This window comes from Hibiscus syriacus, unplaced genomic scaffold (genome assembly GCF_006381635.1).
Source record: "Hibiscus syriacus cultivar Baekdansim isolate YM2019G1 unplaced genomic scaffold, ASM638163v2 tig00112503_pilon, whole genome shotgun sequence".
NCBI classification, from domain to species: Eukaryota; Viridiplantae; Streptophyta; class Magnoliopsida; order Malvales; family Malvaceae; genus Hibiscus; species Hibiscus syriacus.
This window is the reverse complement of record NW_024063349.1, coordinates 167,163-181,305: the sequence shown is the minus strand read 5'-3', so window position 1 is coordinate 181,305 and position 14,143 is coordinate 167,163. Positions and strand designations below refer to the sequence as shown.

The window sequence follows — 14,143 nt, the reverse complement described above, 5'->3', positions numbered from 1 at the left end:
GAACAAAATGTATATCAATTTCAACTTGCTTATTATGAGCATGGTGAGTAGGATTCGCAACAATGGAGACACCAAACCACCAGCTTCTCATCCACGGATATTCCAATCTCTGTGGGAAGCTGCTCAATCAAAACTAATTCAGACACATAGTTAGCAACACTTATGTATTCTGCTTCAGAGGTCGAGTGAGACACAACAGATTACTTTTTCGAGTAGCAAGCTATAAAATTACCACCCAAGTAAATGCAATATCCTGTTGTAGATCGTTAACGGATGCAACCCAATCAGTGTCAACATAACATACAAGATTGAGACTACCGTATGGCTTTTAGAAAAGATCATGCTCTAATGTACCGCTCAAGTAACGAAGAAAACGTTTGACAACCCTCCAATGTTCTTCACATGGGTTGTTCATTTGTTGTCTCAATTTGTTTATAGTAAAGACAATGTCCAGCCTTGTCAAGGTGACATGTTGTAGACCCCTACAATACTACGATAGAGATGCACATCTTCAATTGGTTGGCCCTCATCAGCCTTTTATTTTGGACTCACAATCGTAAAAGTAGGAGTAGGACTGGACCGAAGCATATTAGCCTTACCCCCATTAGAACGTTGTTGAATTTGCATACCAAGGAACAATTCAATCTGTCCCAGGTCCTTCAAAGAAAATTCAACATTTACAACCTAATCCACTCCATCAACCTTATCCGAGCTACTACCCGTGATGATAATGTCATCTACGTAGATCATTAACAACAGTTTGCAGCCACCAGGATTTCGAACAAATAATGACGAATCTGTCTTTGAGAAAGTGGGGCTCAATTTTTCTGTAAAATCCGAAGTCAGGGTCTTGCACCAAGCCCTTGGTGCTTGCCTAAGGCCATAGATAGCTTTCTTCAAACACAAACCAACTTCTCCCCATTATGATCAAACTGTTCAAACTCAGGTGGTTGATTCATATAAATTTCCTCTAACAACTCACCGTCAACAAGACATAACAACTATCGCAAATATAAATCAGAGACAACAAGAGGAAGAGGAAAGTAAAAGCAAAGTATACTTTCTGACATTTTCATTAATCAACCATAAGCCCAAACACAATACATGGGTCCATATATATAGCCCAACCTTAAAAGAAAACCCAATTCTTAACAACAGTCAAACAGTTATACACTAACAGAAAGTCTAACAGGTTCATTACCGATTTAACAATCTTACAACTACAAATTACTCAACACCGGTGCTATACTCCAAAAAGATTAGAACATTTATCGTGGAAATGTTAAACATGAAAGTGAATCAATCATCAAGAATTAAGAAGGTAAGATCATTTCCATCTTTAGAGTTTTAAGAAGAGTTCATTATAGTTTTCATAAGAGATACAAAAGAGTTTGAGGTTTAAAGAGAGTTTAAGTAATTGATGACTACATCAATGGTTTTAAATTATTTTAGAGTAGTAAACTTATAGATGTATTTTTTAGTTACTCTTTTTTCATGTTTATTTGAATACTCTAGGAGGTGTGAAAGCATCCAAAGCTAGAGGGACTTCGAATATTATAAGACAATCCATATCATTTGGTTATCTTTAATTTGCTTTTGGATAGGCTTCGTCATTATTTGTTAGGATTATTGAGATTCTATGGATCAACCAAAATAAGTCAAGAGGGTATAGGTTCAACATTATTGATTTTAACCATTGGGTTGTGGCAGTTTTAAATGGTTCATTTCTTTTGATTTAGGTGAAGAGTTGTAGTTGATAAATTTTTGATTGATAGTCAGTAGAAGATGATGGAGTTACAAACAATCCATATCGTCTAGTTAATCAGATCTGAAATGTACCCAAAAAAAAGCTTAGGAGAAGAATCATTCTTTTCGGTCTTGGTTGGGGGGTTTTATAATGACCCTTAGTGTTAGTGTCAGGCCTAGGGTCATGATGGTTACTTACAGTCTAACAGGTTGAATGAATTTGATTACCTAACAATATAGTTGTATCTTGCAAATTACGTGGCTTGGTAGAGGTCTTGTCAAGAGAATAATAATTGACCGGCGGCTTAAAAACTTCAGAGGATGAAAGCAAGTAGGAGAATATAAACCTCTAAATATAACACCCTAAACTCATCTCGATCCAAATCCGAAGAATTCGAGTGTCTCACAGAATCATCAAAGTGGTTAACTATTTCTTTTGAAAACCTCATTACTAAAAACAATACTTTTAAAACACGATCACTTTGTCATAATAATTAAATAAGTATTAGTTGAGTTTATAAAAGATACAGGGCTTTATAGTTTAACTAATAGTGTTACATACCATCAATAAATCATACAAGGTCTTATTAATACACAGTCAGTACATGACTCGATGCTGAAATTACTCTTTGATGAAGCTTATCGGAAGCTATCAAATATAGTCGCACACGAACGGAACATCCGAACACTGAATTTGACAAGCTTAGTAGCACACAACTAAGGTACGATAATTCATGTAGTTCATAACATAAGCATGTGATATAAATATAAGCATGGATGTATAGACAGCAACAGACATGAATCATCTCAACACACATCTCATGATAATAACCTATCATGTATCGCTACTAGCATGAAATATCACACACACAAGAAGAATTAGTCAGATCATATAGCCTGGTCCAAACAACATCAGACCAATGATCAAATTCAATGGCTAGACCACACAACATCATGCATTAGAACGTATGGTTTTTGGATCACACATCATCAACCAAAAGAGCAAGCATTGTCTACATCACATAACATCAGACAAACCCCGCACGACTCTTTCATACAATGCTAACTTGAATCACACAACATCGAGTAGTATGAATTTCAAATATCCAGCATGATCTGGTATCAAACAAGGTCAATACGGCCACATCAACAATCACCGAGTAGACGCCTGAATCTCTATCATGTTTGAAGTCCTCTAATAATGTCACTCCTTTACCGTGGCAATCGTCTGCTGAGACACTCTTCCACTAAGGCAATCCTTCCCAGTGTCAATCCTTTGTTCTGACAATCCTTTACTAAGGCACTCATTTGCTGAGGTAATCCCCTGCCATGACAATCCTCTATTACGACAATCCTCGGCTGAGGCACTCCTCCTATGAGGTAATCCTCCGCAGTGACAATCTTTTATCATGACAATCCTCCGTCATGACAATTCCACTAACCATTCCTAAGTTTTATGAGTATAAATTAGAATTTGTTTTGGTGACTTCGATCGAAACACTTAGGGTTCGATTCATTAGTACATGTTTTACACAACAACACCCGACATGCACAAACTTAATACACAAAGCATCACATCAAGACAAGCATGAAGTATAGAAGGGTAAAAGTGTACTACCTTGTACAAAATATCTAAAGGGGACTCATTTCTTCAATTGAGAGGATTTTTCTCTTTTCTTTTTACTTTGGAGGACTCTCTAATCTCTCTCACTTATGCAATTTCTGAAGGAGAGTTTTTTAGAATAATAAATTCTTTGAAAGATATTTTCTTTGGGTTTTCGGTGGAACAAATCAAGAAAAATATCTAAAAAGTGACGAGGAGAAAGAAAAGATAAAAGAGAATGATGGTATCCTCTGCCGAACCCATTAATAGCCTCTTTACAAGCTTATGTATAGCACAAAGAAGAAATCAAGGAAAATATTGCTTAGTTTCTTAAATTGGTAATTTACACTCTAGGTCCTTTCTTAACTCGAAATCCTAATTTCTAATCCTAATTAGGTCCCAAACATACCTAATTAGAGCCCAAACTTAGTCCAATAACTCCAATGCACGAACTAAAATAATTGTCAAGGCTTGAGTTAATGTTCAAATATTGATTAAAAAATCAAAGTCGTTACATCATAGACTTCGAGGAACTCTGAAGGCCTCAATGCTCGATAGGCGGAGTGTCAGCTGGGTGTGGGCTTAATGAGAGATCTAGAGAAGGTACAACACTCGTCACCTCTTGGTCAAGAAAATGACTTGACCTAAGACTCGCATAAAAAAAACATTTATTGTTATTATATGACCCACTTCTCATGAACCAATGTAAAGAATTATTTCAAACGGTTGGATACTCGTCTTTTTTTATCCCTGATGCAAAGATCGCTTTGAGAGACAATCACTCCTTTGATCTGAAGGTCAATGTGGGTGATCTGAAGTAGGCAATTTTATATATGGCGGAATTGTTTCAAGGCCTACATATATATCCTATGGAGGATTCTCAACGATTTGGTCTAAATTGATATATAGACGGAGGAGATATCTCTACGCTTAAATGTGTAGTAGAGATCCTCTACGTTTGAGTAAACTTATACGAGCCCACTGTAAAACATCTTTGTTGTCTTACTTAAATGGCTAGTTTTTGACCGTATATTCTGTTATAGTGGAATATCATTTTATCGCTTTTATAAATTTTCCTAAGTTGATAGTTTGGATGTATCATTATCTTAATTATGCGGAAGATTTTCAATACTATCGGCAACTTGACGCCCTCATACGAGTTCGGTTGAAGGCCGGTAGTTGTTTCGACGTTTTTATATATATGCAGTGCGAAAGGTTCACTACACTTTGGTTTAATTTGGCTAAACGGACGGAGGTAACTCTTTCCTAAAGATGATTCTCAACATTTTAGTGAGAAATCTTATTTTATCGAAGTTATATCGGGCAGAGTCAGAGTCATCTCTTCTCTGAACTCGTGTATATTTTCCTGCAGAGGATTCTTCGGAATTGTTCAAACTATGTTACCAGAAACGAAATTGAAAATTCAAACATAGGACTCAAGCGTAGCGGCAGCTATGGAAAGGTTGATTGGCTCTCTATAGTCTCCCGCCGGAATGTCTTGGTCTTTCTCATGAGAAGACATCTAGAATAATCGTCCTTTAGAAGAAGACATTAGAAAACGTTTGGAATAGTAAAGTCTTCAAGTCCAATCATCTACTACATAAAAATTAAATAAATCAAAATGCTAATATAGACTTCTTTCAAATACAAATATATCTTGGTTATATTAAATGAAAAATGTTCAACTATTTGAATCCATTTACTAGTGTATAATCACCAAACAAGGTTTTAGCTTATATGGATGTACAGGCCAATGCTTGTCTACCAGTAGAACACACTTTATTTAACACAAAACTTGGGAATAGACTGTCATTGGCTTATAAATCTGCAACCAAAGTTCACAAATCAAATAGCTAAAAAATTCAGAATGCCCTCTAAACTTGGTGGCAGGCTCTCAACAAATTTAAATCAAAATTGCATATGGATTGTAGTTTTTCTTTTTGCCTTCCTTTGTTCTTTCTTTTCAGTCATGTACCATAGCTCCGATCTCCTGCATCTCCAAGTCCGGGAATTATAAACCTGAAAGCACCGAGCAGCCATCAAATATATATTCCGCGCACAACAATTCATAAGCCAACTCCAGTGAATAGACAGAACTTACCCTTTGTCATTGACGGTGGGATCAATAATTCCAGTATACACATGAAGCCTGAAAATCATAAAATCAGGCGAACGGAATTTTAAATGCTATATAACTGCCACAGTTTTCTATAAATGGATTGTTATATTCAGACATTAATTACCCGGGGAATTTGTCACTCAGCTTTTGAAGGGCTGGAGGAGCTGCTAGAGCAGATATCTGTAATACAACAGCTCAATTCATTGCTAAGGTGGCATAAATATATGTATAGAAAATGACTGCTGAAGATAGGAAAATATAAACAATTTAATACATCTGATCAAGTATTTCCGCAGTAAGCATAAGCTTTGAAATTAGGCAAGTTAATAGCTGAGGCTTGATTGCTAATACGGGGTTCAACCTAAATGAACAGTCTAAAAACTTCTAAGAGAGGTCGTGATCATCTAAAATATTTTATGTATTAGGAAGGGTGAACAATAGAAGAGACGGTTATAAGCATTTCAGCCTGAATCAATGAGAATTCGATATCATAAAATAACTGCATTAGTAACAACGTGACAAAAGAAAAACTTAACTAAGTAGATTAACTGAAATATTTACAAATCAACCACCCAAAGAACTACCAAAATGTATCTTCAACTGGAAAAATAAAGGATTCTTCCAAATTGTTTACCACTTTCATTTGCTTGTTTTGAATTCCACGTTCCTTCAAGAGGTTGAGTGCAGCCACAATTGTGCCACCTGAAATTTTTAACAAGAAACAATCACTGAAAAACAATGAACATGTCTATGATAAATTGTGATGCACTGCCACAAGGATAATGGCTGAAAGTTTATAGCTATACAGGATGGATGTGACATAAGATCCAGAAGTGATATGAAGATCAGAACCTGTTGCTAACATAGGATCTACCACAAACACTCGGGATCCTTCGGGAAATTTGTCAGGCAACCTACAGAGGACAACAACATAAGTTACATGCACACATCACAACTTAAAAAACCAATAAATTAAACCAAAGCAAAGCAAAAGGATGGAATGAAACTGTTCGTACTAAAATGCTACGGAATACTTCAACTATAATAAAAAGTTCCAATAGGTCATGCTTAGAAAACACTCGAGGTTTAGATCCATATAATACCAAGAGAAAAGTGAGCTCTTACTTGTTTAGATAAACAGTTGGCAAAAGTGTCTCTTCATTTCTGCTTACCCCTGCATTCATAAAACCACAAGTAAAAAGAAACTAGACTAGTTGACATAAAGAAGGTGAGGGATAAAAGTTAGTCTTTAACAACGATTTAGCTGCATCTTCACCTAAATGATATGTTTTTGTAGCTGGCAAAATGAACGATGCGTGTTCAGCCAGAGCAAGACCAGCTCTCAAGATTGGAACAATCTGAGAAACTAAAAGAAAAAGGTCTTAGACACAGACCTAACACAAATTACTGCTCAACCAATTCATAGAGACATCAGGACTAGAAAAGCTGGAGCGAAACTAACCGCCACAGGTTCCCTTGGATCAATAAATTCAACTGAAGCCATACCCATTGGCGATTGAATCTCTCCTGTTACAGTAGGCTGGCAGCAATAAGCACAAAGATATGTAAGTTCCAATTAACAAAAACACATTCTTAATGCCAATAAAATTTATAATGAAGATAAAAAAAAAGAGAATCTTTCCAATAACTTACCAACCAATCCCTTGAAGCTTCATACATAAGTAGCCCCCCCAACTCAGCCATAGCATTTCCTGATAAGAACAAAGAACAAAAACTGATAATGAGATCTCATCGTATCATATACAAACTTAATAGGAAAAGATTTTGAAACAGACCCGGATGATTAAAAGCTAAAAAGAAACAAACTTTAAGCTAAATTCGAAGAAAACTCACTGAAAATGGGGCAAGGAGTTTGCTCATTTCTCAAAACCGAAACCCAATGCTTAATCAACGGGTGCGGAGGCACAAACACCTATAAGAAAACGAAACAAACCAAATAAACCAAGCTTGAAAACAAAGAAACTACGTCGTTTATACGGAACAGAAAACAAAGCAAAAGAAGAAAACCGACAAGCATCCTATCCCCATAAATAGACTTTTCCTCGGTGGCCATATGAGAATTCACCGTCACAAAACCCATCCGTCGCCTCCGTAGCCACCCAGAAGTCGATAAAGAAAGCTTTTTTAAGAAGTAAAAAAAAGGATGATTAGTGGAGAATTTGATGAATGAAGTGTCCCTTTGTTTTATTCAAGTTATAAGAATAAAAAAAAAAGGCGGGGATCGAATCTAAGATGGAATAAAATTAGGAGTTAACCTTAGTGAGATTAGTAGCGTTGGTGCGGAGTTTAAACGGAGGAATGAAAATAGGGTTTTTGAAGGAGTGAGATGAGAGCACGAAACGCGGCGTATCCGAAGTAGGACACCGGAGATTAAAATTGATACGGCAAGCCATGCATTCAATGATTTTCGATCTCCTCGACTCAAATTGGCAAACTTTATGTTCTAGACTTCTACTTCTTCGTTTTCCTTTTTGCGAGATAAGAGTCTTTCCTTTTTTGGGACCCAAAATTTTGTAATTTTTTCTCGTCTTTTCGATCAGGTATTTAGGCTAGTCTGGGCCACTGCTAGCCTTTCTTCTCTAAGTTCATGGCAGATTTTGGGTATCTAATTTCAAGAATGTTTTAAGTTTTTTAGGTTGAGTTTAGCACTTGTCAGCTCGCTCGTTCTTTTATTTTTTATTATTAATATTAAACGGTTATAATATAATAATGTTTAAAAAAATCATAATCATTTGATAATAATTTAAATATTTTTATAAAATATATACTTAAACTTAATACTTCTAAGAATAACAATCATATCTTTAATAATTAAAATCAATTATTAACATGATTTTTTTTAATTTTTTATGATGACATGATGTTATCTTAGGACGAAATATCAATATTATCGTTATTTTTTTTAATATCGTGCAATTAAAACGAAAAAGATTATAATTTTAATAATGATTTTGAAAAAGATAAATGACTAAAACGAAATTGTAAAAATAATTGAATGGCTAAGTATATAGTTTACCCAAGTGAAAAAGATCCACACAGTGTATACTTACATTCATCAACCCAACTGAAGTAATAGAGCTTTCTCTCTCTCTTTATTCCTTCGTTCATCAAATCAAAAGCATCAATGTATATAAATTATGATCTGCTAAACAAATCACAATATCAGGGTATTTCTTAAATCCTACGCTTTTTAAGTTTTTAGCTGGAAAAGTTACGAACTCCAAATCTCCAAATCCCCACTTCCATTTGTCGATTTTTTTTCTTGAACAAAAAAGAAGCTGATTTGGACACTGGATTTGGGTTTTCATTAATGGAAGAAGCGGTTTAAGTTTCCAGGTTTTCTCCTTTTTCTTCTGGAAGAAAGGTCCTTTGATTTTAGGGGATAGTGGGTACCCTGCCCTTAGCTTAAAGGAAGAGGATGAAAGTGTTTATTGGAAGTCCAGGGACGATGAGTGGGTTAATTTTAAGGGCATATCAATGTGCATTTGCAGCTGCTTCCATTGCAGTCATGGTCTCTGCCTCTGATTTCTCTTCCTACACTGCTTTCTGGTACTTCTGTTTTTCCTTTCCCCCTTCGTTCGGTTTGATCTCAAATTTACCTTTTCTGATTTGTGCTCCCCCCCTATTTCGGTGTATATGGAAATTTTAATTTTCTTTGATTTGTTGCCATTGTATCAGCATTTTGAGGTCTAATTATTAACTAAATTTTAGTTAAAATGGCGTGTTTGAATCAGATTACTTAGTCAGCTGGGGAACATAATTTGTTAATCAGCTTGTTGGTGCAAATTCGTTAAAAGTACTAACAGTTATAAGAATCATGCAACTGGATTTTGCTACTCTGGGTTTACTGGTTTGAATTCATCGGATAAAAAGAGGACCCTTTTCGGTATTTCAAGTTTAGATCAATTTTGGGCCCTAGTTTGAAGAGGGTTTCATTTCTAAATTGTGTTTTTTGTATTATAAAATGGAAATGAATGAGAATTTGTTGACTTTAATTTGTAATGACTATTGGATGAGGTATTAGAAGCTGTGATTTTAAAGCCCCATCAATTCTTCTGAAACTGTATTTTAAGTTGAATATGAAGTTGTGCAAATTGGGTGTAACTTACTTGGTTAAGCAGGAGGAATCATCTACACGCTGATAATATTGTCACTATGGTGTCAAGGGAAATATTCAAAAGTTGGTTGTTTGAAATGGAAAATTTTGTTTTGAACTGAGTAATTATGTTGGGGTTAACAGCACAGCAGGAAAAAAAGAATTGATTTCTTTGCAACTTTTCTGCTAATATGCATGGTGCAGTCACTTTGTTTTAAGATTTGTTTCTGCTTATAGCGATAGTCTGACACAACCATTCATTTGAGTCAATGAAACTCAAGACTGAGGTATAGTATAGGTCTGAATGAACTTGAGTACATAGTTGCCTAGAAGTATGTATTCTCTGTGTCTTCTGTTATTCATGACTGAGGTCTCAAATGTGCAACACTGTTGTAACTTGTTCTAGTTCATTTTTGAAGTCTCATAAAGTGTGGGTTTCTATTGTGAAAATATTGAAAGCTGCTGTTTTGACTAGATGTAAGATGGCATTTAAGCTTATCTCCTGTGGAATCTTATAGTTCTATATTCCTGGGAAGCGGGGAAATGTTTAGGCTTGATGGGGACCATGGGGTGTAAAGGATGGTTAAAGTAGAGTAGAAATGCACTAGAATAATTTTTATTTGATGCAGCTTTGATGTTCTGTATGTTCTCTGTTTCAGCTATTTGATTGCATCTATGGGGCTTCAACTGCTATGGAGCTTTGGTCTTGCATGTCTCGATGTTTATGCTTTGAGGAAAAAGAGAGATCTTCAGAATCCTGTTCTAGTGAGCCTATTTGTTGTAGGTGATTGGGTATGCAACTTTTCTCCAAGAATCCCCACTAATCTCCTTTAGTCCCTAAATGGATGTATGAATATTGATGGGAGTCAGTTTTTTTACCAGAAATTATATGCTATAGTTCTATTTGGTATTTGTCATATTTCACCTTAGTTATCACTTATTCTCCCCATATTTGTTTTTCATGTTCAGACTGTTTATGGTTCCATATATGGTTTACATGACCATTTAGAGCAGCTCTTATTCTATCAAATACAACCTTTCCATGTCCAGTATTGGTTGTTTCTATGGTGACCTGTTCCCATTTGTGAACGAAAGTAAAGTGAATCTTACATGGAGAGAGGATCGATGTCTTCATAATCCTTATATGAACTCTATTCATTTTGCTTTAATTTTTTTAAGTGGTGCTAGCAATTGTTATTTGGGCCTCAAAATTCAATCTTCTTTTTTTTCGGTTTTTCCTACATGCAACTTAATTTTTGCGCCTTTTTTTCCTTGATACTCTTTTTGTCAAAATTGGATATGACTTAGCTAACCTTTCTTGAATATGCAGGTTACAGCTATGTTATCATTGGCAGCTGCATGTTCATCAGCAGGGGTTATAGTCCTGTATGCAAGAGACTTGGACTTCTGCAGGGCTCAAAGTCACCTCCCATGCAATCAATTTGAAATATCAATAATTTTGGCTTTCATCACCTGGATTTTGGTTGCCATGTCATCCCATGTCATGTTCTGGATCTTAGCCTCTTTCTGAAGGATTCGAGGTTCCGATGCTCATAACATATGTCCAAATAATAGTATCTCCCATTTAACATGTAAATGCTTCTTTTTCTTTTGCTTCCCACTCCTTAGTTTTTGACAATTTTGGAGAATTGTGGTTTTGCCCCAGTAAATTAAAGATTTTTCTTTGTGATCTTAACTAAGAGCTTGAATTGAAAGGCATGTGACTTGCCTCTTCTTACATCTTCCAACAGACATCACATTTTTTTCTGGTGTTGTATACTGTCATGTCTGATCAAGAGATAAGCACTGAGATCCCTTCAAGCTTATGCCTGCCATGGATATGTTGTATATGTATGCTTGAAAAATATGAAATTGGTGATTTATATTTCGGTTTTCATTTAAGAAACATTACTATTTTCCGGGGCAGTTGATCATCCTAAAGAAATCATGGATCGAACTTGATTTCTTGATTGGTTTTGTTAACATGCTCTTTAGAATCTTGCAGTGTAATGACTTCAAGTGGTTCACTGCTTAAACATGCGTGGCAGTGTCTTGTTGCTGTACTGTTTACTACAGTATAGAGTTGTGGGATTGAACCCGAATCTTGAAACTGGTGTTGAATTTTATCATGTTATGCAAAATATGGTTGAAACTGCCTGTTATTTTAAATGCAAGTTAGAAAGATCAATTGTTTGATCAGCTCTGTGTTTACTTTTACTTCCACAAGTGATTGGGAGCTGTTATAACATTTACTTCTTGGAAATCTCTCCGTTAGTAATGTTGATTATGTATTCAATCTCATCAGCGGCTTCTTTCATCGAAGGTCGGTGTTGTCTCTTGTCATCCAGACACGATGCTGCCAATAGCCCCAGTGCTTTAATGGTGTCGAGTTCTAACTTTCTAGCTCCTTCTTTGATCACTGGATCAACAACATTCATCAGTCTCTCTTCATCCATTATATTTTTCATGTAAGCTACCAAATTCACGTACTTATCTTCTCTGTTAAAATCTATAGCTTTCTTAGAAGTCGAGCTCAAGAAGAAGAACCCCAAAGCTATAAACGTCACTCTTATCAGTAAGCTGAAAACTACGATAATATTCCGGATCAAGATATCCAATGGTTCCTTGGGCAGAGGTATAGATGTGACTAGCATCGCCTTCGGTTCTCTCAGCTAGCCGGGACAGTTCAAAATCAGAAACTTTGGCATTAAGCTTTTCATCAAGTAAAATGTTGCTCGATTTCACATCTCGATGGTAAATGGGTGGAACTGCTGCAGAGTGGAGATAAGCAAGGCCTTCTGCAGTCTGGTGAGCAATGCGAAGCCGGTGTTGCCATGTGAGGGGAGCATATTTTCCGGAACGACTACAATGGAGGTGATCAAACAAGGTTCCGTTAGGGACAAACTCGTATATCACGAGTGGCTGTTCAAGCTCGACACAGCAACCAAGGAGTCTTACCAGGCACCTATGGTTCACCTGGCAAAGAATTCGGACCTCATTAAGGATTTGATCAATTCCTTTGGTGTTTCCAAGCTTTGCACGTTTGATGGCTGTTATAGTTCCATCATCAAGAACGCCCTTGAAAACCTCACCAAAACCTCCTGATCCTATGAGATTCGCCGCAGAGAAGTTATTGGTTGCTTTCCTTATTTCTTTGCCAGTGAAAACCCTGGCTGATCTGCCATTGTTTCTAGCATTTAACATCTCTTCCCTTTCCTTGACCAGCCTCTTCTGCAATTCTTTCTTTACGCGCTGGTGTTGCTTGTAAAGTAGAATTCCGATCATAATAGCAAGCGAAACTCCTCCCAGTGCAACCGATACACCTGAAAAACATACGTCCACCATCAGTCACTTCTTGTTAGGCATACATAAAAAGAATAGCAAACATCAGCAATGATTTCATATGTGAATTTCTAGTTCTATGCTGGCAGATACCACAAACGAGCACTGTATGCTTCTTTTGTCTTTTGCAGCGTTTCCCATGTCGACATTTTGTACCTAAACAAAGAGAAGATAGTATCTCAATGCTTATGGCCACGTTAAGAACTGTTTTTAAAGTTGTTTTTGCGAGGTAAATGGTTACTTACTTTGACATAATCCGTTGAGAGGATCCCATTTGAACCCTTTGGTACAGAAGCACCTTGTTGTTCCAACATTGGCGGGATCAGCTAAGCACATGGAATGGAACAAGTTATTACAATCTACCGGAGTCTTGCAAACCGGTTCTTGTGGCAATGCCCACTCTATCTCCAAACCAGGCTGAGGCCATTTATTTGGAGGATTTACAGTTTCAATGTTCACAAAGCTCTGATATGCCAGACAACCTCCATCATGAACCCTCAATACATAAGCGGTTTGCGATCCACCAGTCTTGAACACGCAACACAACGGACTCCTCATGCATGCCTCTGCATTTTCCTTTATATAGTTATGACATATGCTTGTTGCTGTACAATTTATGGGTGCCTGCAAGTTCAATATTGCATTCGTACAGTTCAGCAACAAAATAGTGTTACTGCTAGTGATGTTGAAGAGGAGATCATCATCAAGCTGGATTCCTTGTGTGCTGATATCTCTCGAAATGCAGCTATCATCCAAAAGACTCGGGGGCCGGAGAACTATCCGTTGAGTCATGGGGTTGATGGATATGATCTTGTAAGATCCCTTCATAGCATCAAACCATAGTGCCCCTGCAATGCACAGAATCTTGTATGCTTGATCACCACAATTCGGCCCCGTGCTGAGAGGATAAGGTACCCAGAAAATGAAAGCAGTTCTACCATAAAGATCAGCATTGAGAATACAGATTTCTCCATTGCAGGAAAGTTGGAGGATTTGAAGTTGAAGACTTTAAGGGTCAATATTGGCCAGGTTACTTGTATATACCAATGCAAAATTTGTGATTTTAATTTAAGAAATCTATTTTACGTATTTCAAAGGGTATGGTGTCGATTCACATAGGGTTGGTGTAGATTGAAGTAGAAAAATTGGTTTAGATTTCTTCAATAAAGATTACATTTTCTTGGGATGATACGTGGGTTCACTGCTCTGAAATCAT

General features: G+C 36.5%; 3 protein-coding genes across 3 annotated transcripts; 1 reads left to right on the top strand and 2 right to left on the bottom strand.

Annotated features, from left to right (window-relative positions):
- Positions 1-5,292: 5,292 nt before the first annotated feature.
- Positions 5,293-7,953, bottom strand: LOC120180867 (uracil phosphoribosyltransferase-like). Its single transcript, XM_039186155.1, has 12 exons — positions 7,745-7,953; positions 7,501-7,608; positions 7,323-7,401; positions 7,122-7,180; positions 6,931-7,008; positions 6,745-6,826; positions 6,594-6,642; positions 6,321-6,382; positions 6,103-6,170; positions 5,593-5,648; positions 5,451-5,498; positions 5,293-5,368 (listed from the first exon to the last, which is right to left on the bottom strand). The coding sequence occupies exons 1-12, from the start codon at positions 7,880-7,882 to the stop codon at positions 5,317-5,319; spliced, it is 879 nt and encodes a 292-aa protein (XP_039042086.1). The 5' UTR covers positions 7,883-7,953; the 3' UTR covers positions 5,293-5,316.
- A 583-nt stretch (positions 7,954-8,536) lies between these two features.
- On the top strand, positions 8,537-11,281 carry LOC120180858 (CASP-like protein 5B2). The gene is made up of 3 exons (XM_039186144.1): positions 8,537-9,038; positions 10,245-10,377; positions 10,916-11,281. Exons 1-3 carry the CDS (start codon positions 8,908-8,910, stop codon positions 11,114-11,116), a joined length of 465 nt encoding a protein of 154 aa, XP_039042075.1. The 5' UTR covers positions 8,537-8,907; the 3' UTR covers positions 11,117-11,281.
- A 553-nt stretch (positions 11,282-11,834) lies between these two features.
- Positions 11,835-13,901, bottom strand: LOC120180946 (wall-associated receptor kinase-like 20). The gene is given in 5 exon segments (XM_039186216.1): positions 11,835-12,114; positions 12,116-12,908; positions 13,021-13,083; positions 13,173-13,844; positions 13,847-13,901. Coding segments are annotated over 5 exon segments (1,863 nt in total).
- Positions 13,902-14,143: the final 242 nt, after the last annotated feature.